Here is an 8,485-nt window from a genome sequence, read left to right as displayed (position 1 = left end):
GGGGGGGGGGGAGGAGCTGGACTGCGCTGAAATTTGCTGCGGGACGGGAGCGGGCGCAAAGGGACTTTGTTATATTTAGAACAAAGGGACAGGCAGGATGTCCCCGAGCCCTCCTCCTTCGTGGGCTGCAGAGATCGAAAAAGGGGAGAAGGGGGGTGGGGAGAAAAATAAATAAATAAAAGAGCAGGCGACGGTGCGGGGGGGGGGGAGAAAGCGGGGAGCGCGGGAGGCAAAGGAGCGGGGCTGGGAGCGGCGGCCGCTCAGCTGGCGCTGCGGAGCTGTCACGGCGCGGCCCGCCCCCGCCGCCGCCCGCCCCGCCGCCGCCGCCGCCGCCGCCGCCGCCGCCGCCCGGCCCCGCCGCCGCCGCCCGCCCCGCCGCCGCGCTGCCATTGGCGCGGCCGCCGCCGGCCCCGGCCCCCGCCGCGCTCTCGGCGGGCACGGCCGTATAAGAAGCCAAGGGGGGCTGCGCTGCGAATCACAGCTGCACAACGAGCGCTGGAGGCGGCAGCTACAGCGGAGACCTGGGTTTTCTCGTCCCCCCTCTCCTCCTTTTTTTTTTTTTTTTCCCTTCCTTCCCCTCCTTCCTCCCCCTCTTCCCTCCCCTTTCCCTGCACTGCGAGAGCCAGCGAAAACTCCCGTGCAAAGCCCAGCCACCACCGCTAAATAGCCAGTGCGCTCCCCCGGCCGCCTGCTCGGACTGGAAAGTTGCGGCAGACTCCGGTGCTCTGCTACCGCGGGGAGAAGGCTCAGGACTTACAAACCCAGCCAGAGGCACGGGCTAAGCGTTTTGCACCGCTCTTCTTCTTCCTGCACAGAGCCGAAGGCAGCATCTTTGTTTTGTTTTGCTTTTTCCCTTCTGCTACTGCTCCTTTCTCCTTGCAGCTGGGTGTCTAAGTGCTAGGAGCTGCTGCAGCCTGCGGTGCGTTGCAAACGCTGATACAAAAAGACAGGAGACATCCAGGCGGCCCCGGGTGGTGGTTCGTCCTTGGCTTTGTTGCTCCGGACTGAAGAAGCCCGAGAAGCCGGGAGAAGGAAGCGGCTGAGGAGGAGGAGACAGTGGAGGGGGGAGCAGAGGAAAGGAAGCGAGAAAGCAAAGCCAAAGTTTATTTGGAATAAGGGAGCGTGGCCAGCCCTCTTCCAGGCTGCGCGCTGGAGTGAGGTCTCCAGCCCCTGCGCCGGGTGAGGTGCCCGCAAGACCGCGATGGCTGGAGAGCTCAGCATTGGAGCCGAGCTGCCCACTAGTCCACTGGCCATGGAGTACGTCAACGACTTCGATCTGATGAAGTTCGACGTGAAGAAGGAGCCCCTGGGCAGGAATGACCGCTCCGGCAGACACTGCACCCGCCTGCAGCCTGCTGGCTCCGTCTCCTCCACCCCCATCAGCACCCCCTGCAGCTCTGTGCCATCCTCACCCAGCTTCAGCCCCACCGAGCAGAAGACCCACTTGGAGGACCTGTACTGGATGGCCAACAGCTACCAGCAGATGAACCCTGAGGCGCTGAACCTCACCCCAGAAGATGCTGTCGAAGCCCTCATTGGGTCCCACCAAGTGTCCCAGCAGCTGCAAGGCTTTGAGAGCTTCCGGGCCCACCACCATCACCACCATCATCATCACCAACACCACCACCAGTACCCTGCAGTCACCCATGAAGACCTGGCCGGCAGCGGACATCCTCATCACCACCACCACCACCACCACCAGGCCTCTCCCACCCCCTCCACCTCCTCCAGCTCCTCCCAGCAGCTCCAGAACTCGCACCAGCAGCATCCCCCCTCCAGCAGTGTGGAGGACCGGTTCTCAGATGACCAGCTAGTCTCCATGTCTGTGAGGGAGCTCAACAGGCACCTCCGAGGCTTCACCAAAGATGAGGTGATCCGCCTCAAGCAGAAGAGGAGGACCTTGAAGAACAGGGGCTATGCCCAGTCCTGCAGGTATAAACGTGTCCAGCAGAAACACCACCTGGAGAATGAAAAAACCCAGCTAATTCAGCAGGTGGAACAGCTCAAGCAAGAAGTGACTCGGCTTGCCAGAGAGAGAGATGCCTACAAGCTCAAGTGTGAGAAACTTGCCAGCAATGGCTTCAGAGAGGCCGGCTCCACCAGTGACAACCCGTCTTCCCCCGAGTTCTTCATGTGAGTGCTTAACAAATATAATTAAAAAAAAAACATAAAAACCCCCGACCCCGACCCTGTCAACTTCCCCCCCCCCCCCCACTCCCATCCTTCTCTGACATCTCCATCCATCTGTCTGCTTGACTAGCGAGAAAGGAGAGAAAAATAGAGACTTGATTTTTTGCAGCATCCAGTCTTCTAGATTAGCTGTGGGAAAAGTAGGCTGGGGGTGGGGACGGGAGAGGTAAAGTGCAACTTTCGACTTTCGTTTGCGAGTTAGAGAGAGGGATAGAGGCAGAGGCAAATGAGAAAAGGACAAGCGAAGCGTTTTATAGATCACTTGCTTTCAGAACGAGATGGACTTTAAGAGAGTAATAATAAAAAGGACAATGAACAAGCCATCTATAACGTACTGCTTGCTTGGAAAGAGAGGACATTACAGAACCATTTCATGCACAATTTACCTGCTTGGAAAAAGAGAATAAATAAAAAGGACAATATATGCAAACTCTTCATATATTGCCTGCTCTGAGAAATAAGTTACAGGACTCAGATGGGACATTCAATCCAAGAAAGGAAAGAAAGAAAAAAAACTCATCAGTTTTATTGCCTGCTTGATTATATAGAAAAATACGAAAATCTGCATTAAAAATATTAATCCTGCATGCTGGACATGTATGGTAATAATTTCTATTTTGTACCATTTTCTTGTTTAACTTTAGCATGTTGATCATCGATCATAGCTTTCTGTTGTTTTGTTTCATCGATAAGAAAAACATCACAAGTTATCAAAACTTTTTACTGCTTGTGCAGTTTTGTTCGTTGGTTTTGCTCTCTTATTTTCTTTTATGGTTGTTGGCTTGTAAATATCTGCTACTTCAAACCGCACAGGAAAAAAAAAAAAAAAAAAAAAAAAAGCAAAACATTTCAGCAGGCTGGTTATACGGTTTGTTTGGTATTAAAGAGACACTTAAAGTTATGGGCATTTTTGCATTTAGAAAAAAAAACTTTGTATATCTGGTGCACTTTTAAGTTGTATTTTTTTTTTTTTTTTTTTTTTTTTTTTTTTTAGTTTTCATTTTGGTTTGTTTGTTGGGGCAGAAGAAAAAAAAAACCGCCTGAATGGCATTGACAGACCTAAACTTAACAGGGAAAGCTCTCATCGGTCACTAGAGCCTCCTCCACGCTTTAAAGTGGCAGTGAAGCTCTTTCGCCGTCAGGACAATTCTCAGCCTGTAGTGGTTAGACTTGGCCATACAGTCTCCCTTCTGATTATACACTCAGGAAGCGAGGAACGGACGAGATACTAGTTCCTTTTAAGAAACAACTGCCCCTTGATTTTCAATGAAATAATAATAAAACTTGTTACAAGTTAAGCTGCAATCTCAGTGAATGATTCATGTCGCCATTTAAGTTAGGTTTATCAATGTAGGAGTGGATGAGTGGGCTGGAAACGCATATAAAACTAAAACTTTTTTTTTTTTTTTTTTAAGAAGACATACTGCAACTTTCAAGTGTATTCTTTTACAATGATTTGTAATCTGCTTCTCTGCTTCGCTATGCAGCGAGTGAAAGTTTTAGCCAAAATTTATTTGCAGTTGTATAGTAGTAGTTTGGAGTCTTATGGGTGTTTTTATTACTTTTTTTTTTTTCCTCCTGCAGGTCAGTAAAAGGATTTTACGTTGCACTGACAAAAATACCAAAATGAAAACTTATTTTTTAGTTTCCTTTTAGGATAGCTGGCACTGCTGGCCGGATGCATTTTAAGTTTGTATTAGTTTATAAATTAACAGTAATAACAAGATTGTAATGAACAGCATGGTGCTTGCAGTTTTAAATATTGTGGATATTAGTCATGCATCAGAAAACGATCTTTGGTTTTTACTGATTCAACTGTGTTGAAATCAAAACATTGCAGCAGCGGAAAAAATTGTTTTTATTTCATGTAAAGTTCTGAAGGGATCAATTTCAAATCCTGCTTATGATATGAAAAATATTAAAAAACCTGGTCTATTGTAGTTTTATTCAGACTGGTTTCTGTTTTTGGTTATTAAAATTGTTTCCTATTTTGCTTATTAAAATCATTGAAATGGCATTTCTTGGAGGGACCTGCTTCTCTAACGTCTCGCGTTCAAAAGCTTCGGGACCTGAAATCTCCCCTCAAACTGCTGTCCAGCAAAAGCAGCCGCCGAGCTGCTCTCCCTGCGCGCAAGTCCGAGCAGGGCTGGCGGAGCGGCTTGCCCGGCACACGCCGGGGGGGCGCAGCGCGGCCGCGGCCCCGCTCCGCTGCCTTCCGCGCCTCCCGCCCCGCTTCGCCTGTGGCCCAGGCGGAGCGTCCCACGCGCGGCTCCCACGCGCGACCGCTGCCCACGGGGCCCGGAGCCGCGGCAGCCTCGGGCCGGGCCCGGCGGGCGCCGCGGCCTCGCTCCGCCGATCCCCGCGGTGGGCTGCGCTTCTGCGGGCGGTGATGCAGGAGGGCGCGGGGCTGACGGCCGCGGCCGTGCCTTCCTTCGGCGTGAGCCACCCCGGGGCTGCGAGCGAGAGAGATGTTAAGTGTAGTTTTTTTTCTTTTCTTTTTTTTCTTTTTCTTTTTTTTCTTTCTTTTTTTTTTTTTTGAATTAAAAAAGCAGAAGGCTTGGGCACGTCTATACTTTCCCCTGGCTCTTTGAGGATCCGGCCTGGCTGTTCAATTTCCTCCGCTTCATCCGTACAGTTTATTTATTCTGGCCTTTTCTAAAGCATGAGCAACGGACAGAGTTTCGAAGAGTTTTAAGCTGCATGTGCAGAAGAGGAGAGAGCTCGTGTATTTTGCATCTCTTTTTCCCCAGGGGTCTCCCCCACCGTAAGGCAATGCCACCATGCATTAATTGCTTTCAAGCTCAGATAATCGCCTAGCTCCCTAAATTGCAGCCAGAGGAGGTTAGAAATCGCCCCTGCTCTTCGCCCCAGTGCGGGAAAGGGAGTCCCAGAGCCCGGTCGCAGCTTCTCTGCACGCTGCTGCTCTCGAAGTGTGAAAACTAGGTTGAACTTTAAATCCTTCTTAAAAACAAAATCCAGTGCACCACACAACCGAAATAATAACCTCTCTCTGCCCTTTTCTTCCCGACAGCAGCGAACTGCCTTTGCAGGGACGACATAGGCACGGTTGGAGGACAAACCGGTTAAGAACAGAGTGTGGGAAAAAAATGAAAAGCAAATACAGTAACTTAAAAACAAAATCCCCTCTTAAATCCCAGCCTCATCCCTGCGTTGTCGGAGACAGCTGGGCCGGCTGCTGGGATGAGAGCGGAGCAGGGGCCCGAGGCTGATCTCAGCCCCCCTGTACAGGGGTCAGGAGTGGAGACCAACCTCGAACCCTGCGGCCCCCTCCCGCCCCACGAAGGAGGACAGGAGTTTACAGAGGAAAAGGATGAGAGCACCCGGTTGTCCGTCCACTGCCTCCCCCCTTGCCAGTAGATGCTAGGGCTGCAGAAAGCCTGAGAGGAATATTGTTTGTGGGAACTGCCACCGCATATTAATGTCCCCTCATGCATGCATTGAATAAATCACTCGGGCTAATTGAACAACAACAACAACAAAAAATAGCAAAACAGGCCTTAGAAAAGCCCTCCGGATTCCCACCGCAGAACTGTGTCAGCGGCGGGGCAGATCCTTTATATGGGGAGAGCGGTTGCGGCGGCCGGCGAGTTTGCAGCGCTCGGTGCCATTTCTGAGTTTTAATTTATCTGATTAAAAAAAAAAAGGAAAAAGAAAGAAAAAAGCAATCGGCGCCACCACTGCCAGCACAGATTGAGCTTGTGGGACTCCGACCCACAAGTGCTCAGTGGGCTCCGCCAAGCCGAGCAAAACCCAGCACCACGGGGGACAGGAGCGGAGTGCCCCCGCCGTGCGCGCCCCCGCCCGGCTCGGGCCCGGCGGCTCCGTGCCGAGGCGAGCCAAAGCCATCGGCGCTTGTGCTCGGCGCGGTCCGGCCTGCAGCGGGGACAGCCCTGTCCCGGCGGGGGGCAATGCAGCGGCGGCAGCGGGACGAGCGGTCCCGGCGGTGGCGGCGGCAGCCCGGGCCGGGGTGCAGGACGGCGCCCCTCGGCTTTGCCGCCTTATTGCCCTCCCCGCGTGTTTACTTTGATGTCTCCCTGCTCGTTACTGATCTGTCAAGGGCTGTCGCCGCAGAAGTCGGGGGCACTATGGAAAGAAGTTTCTTGAAGCAAAAGGAGAAGGACGGTGCCTCTCGCCTGCCCCGCGGCCAGCGCTGCCGGGGGGACGGCCCCGAGGGCCGGGGCTGCGCGGGGCCAGAGCAGGGCGTGGGGCGCAGCCCGGCTCCCGCTCTCCTTCCGCAGCGCTAGGGAGAAGCTGCGGGGCATAAAGCAACTTTTCTCCCCAAGCTCCGCTTATCCCCCTTCCTTCCCCCACTCTGGCGGTGCCGCTTTGCGTGCGCCCTCTCTGCCCCTCGGTGCAGTCACTGCGCCCAGCGCGAGGAGGGATCCGCGCCCATCCGCGGCCGGGGCTGGGGGCCCGCTCCGCCCCGCTCCGCGCCGCCCCGCGGAGGCGAAGCCAGCCCCGGCGGCCTGGCCTTCCGCGGGGCGGCCGGGAGGAGGGAGCGGGCTGCAACCCCGGCAGCGTCCCGCGAAGGGCGCAGCTCCGAGGGGCTGAGCGCTGCCCAGCGCCCGCCGGGGACCCCGCAGACGGGCAGGCGACGGAGCAGCAGCCCTCGAGGCTCTCCGGAGCAAGAAGGGGTCAAACTGCCCCCAAAGACCCCGTGCAGCCGGGGCTGGGTCCCACCTCCAGCCGCTCCTTGCACCCACGGGGAGGACGAGCTCGGGGCGCCGAGACCGGCCCCGGCCCGGCGCTGGGGCTTGGGGCTGCGCTGGGGGGAGCGCAGGGCGCTGCCCGGCGGGGAGGGCCAGCTGCCCTGCACCCTCGGGAACGGGGCGTGTGGTGGGGAAGAGCCCGAGGTTCGTGCAGCCAAATTTGGCTGCCGGACGACAGTTAAACTGTGGTCTCGTATAGCCCAGGAGAACGATTCCCTTCAGTGAAAATCGTATTATTTTGTTTGATCTCGCAATTTTGCAAGAGCTATTGCTAACAGCTGTAGCGAGCATTGCATCCCCCGTCCGGGGCAGAGGTGACTACTGGCGAGGGCTGCTCCCAGAGTTAAACGAGACACTCCAGCAGGAAACACAATTGACAACACCCCCCCCCCCCCCGCCATTTACTGTCACAAAACTTCAAGACTATCTGTGCCAAGCAGTTAATAGACTACTTTAAACATTCCCCTCCCTCCTCTCCTCCAGGAGAGTGTATAAAACTGATTGTCTTTAATTCCAAAGCAGAGGAATCTTAGACTAAAAGACTTTTTGGAGTAAAGATAGAAACACTAGCCCAAGACTTTCCAGAGATGCTGAGTGGTGTTGCTATACGGTGGAGGAGCGTTCAACGTTGGGGTGGCAAGCACGTTGGGGTGTTAGTAGGATGAGCCAGGGCTTGCGAGATAACTGTTCCCAGCTGTTTTAGGGTTTATTTTTTTTTCCTTTCTTTCTGAGCTGGCTAAGTGCCCGTCTGGCTCTGGCAGGCTGGTTGTTTTCTGTGATTGACAGACCAAGGTCAGGGAAGCTCTTCAGGGCTGTGGGTGTCAGGTTTCGCGGAGGACAGATAAACCCGCTCCGGCGCTCGGGCGAGCCCCCCGGCCTTCCGCGGCCGCGGAGCCGCGTGCGCGGGGAAGCCAGGCCCGTGCTGCTGCCCGGGCAGGTGAGCGCGGAGCGGGCGCGGGGCGCGGAGCGGGGCCGGGAGCGCGGGCGCGGAGCGCTGGCTGCGGGCGCCGCGCTGCTTCGGCTCCACGCCCCGCGCCTCCGGCCTGCCAGCATCCTCCGCTGCTGCCACCGCCGCGCTCCAGGGGTGCCTCTGGTTTTTCCCTTGCATTATTTTAATTTTTGTTATTATTATTTTAATTTCTGCATCGTTCTGATGAAATCGAAAGAGCACTTTCCCTGCCATCGAGGGGGAAACGGTAATTTTGCTCCTTATTTGAGCAAGCTTTGCTTTCTTTTTTTAAATCGTTATGTTTCAATCTGTTAAGGTTACAGTAAATCTGAAGTTAACATGCACACACATACACACTCTAAATAGCTTATTGCATAATCCTGCCTAGAGTGTTCGGTAATGCAGCATGCAGTGGTCTCTTAAGATCCCACACTGGACTTTTGTTTTATGTAAGAAGGAGAAGAAGAAGAAGGAAAAGAAGAAGAAGAAGAAGAGGGGGGAAAGAGCTTTTGATGCTGCCTTTTCATACTTTTTAAAAGGTGGCTTTCAGTAGTGAATTTTGAACACAGCATGAAGTGCTACAAAACAATTTCTTGCTATTGCATCCAAGAGAGGG

At 54.0% G+C, this 8,485-nt stretch overlaps 1 protein-coding gene across 1 annotated transcript; it reads left to right on the top strand.

Annotated features, from left to right (window-relative positions):
* Positions 1 to 492: 492 nt before the first annotated feature.
* MAFB (MAF bZIP transcription factor B) lies at positions 493 to 4,136 on the top strand. Its single transcript, XM_062589138.1, has one exon. The coding sequence runs from the start codon at positions 1,202 to 1,204 to the stop codon at positions 2,135 to 2,137; it is 936 nt and encodes a 311-aa protein (XP_062445122.1). The 5' UTR covers positions 493 to 1,201; the 3' UTR covers positions 2,138 to 4,136.
* Positions 4,137 to 8,485: the final 4,349 nt, after the last annotated feature.

This window comes from Rhea pennata, chromosome 16 (assembly GCF_028389875.1).
Source record: "Rhea pennata isolate bPtePen1 chromosome 16, bPtePen1.pri, whole genome shotgun sequence".
Taxonomy (NCBI): Eukaryota; Metazoa; Chordata; class Aves; order Rheiformes; family Rheidae; genus Rhea; species Rhea pennata.
The sequence above is the reverse complement of the archived record's forward strand: the minus strand, read 5'-3'. Positions and strand labels throughout refer to the sequence as shown.

Coding starts and splice junctions, on each gene's coding strand:
- MAFB (XM_062589138.1), top strand. CDS start 1,202: ATGGCTGGAGAGCTCAGCATTGGAGCCGAGCTGCCCACTAGTCCACTG.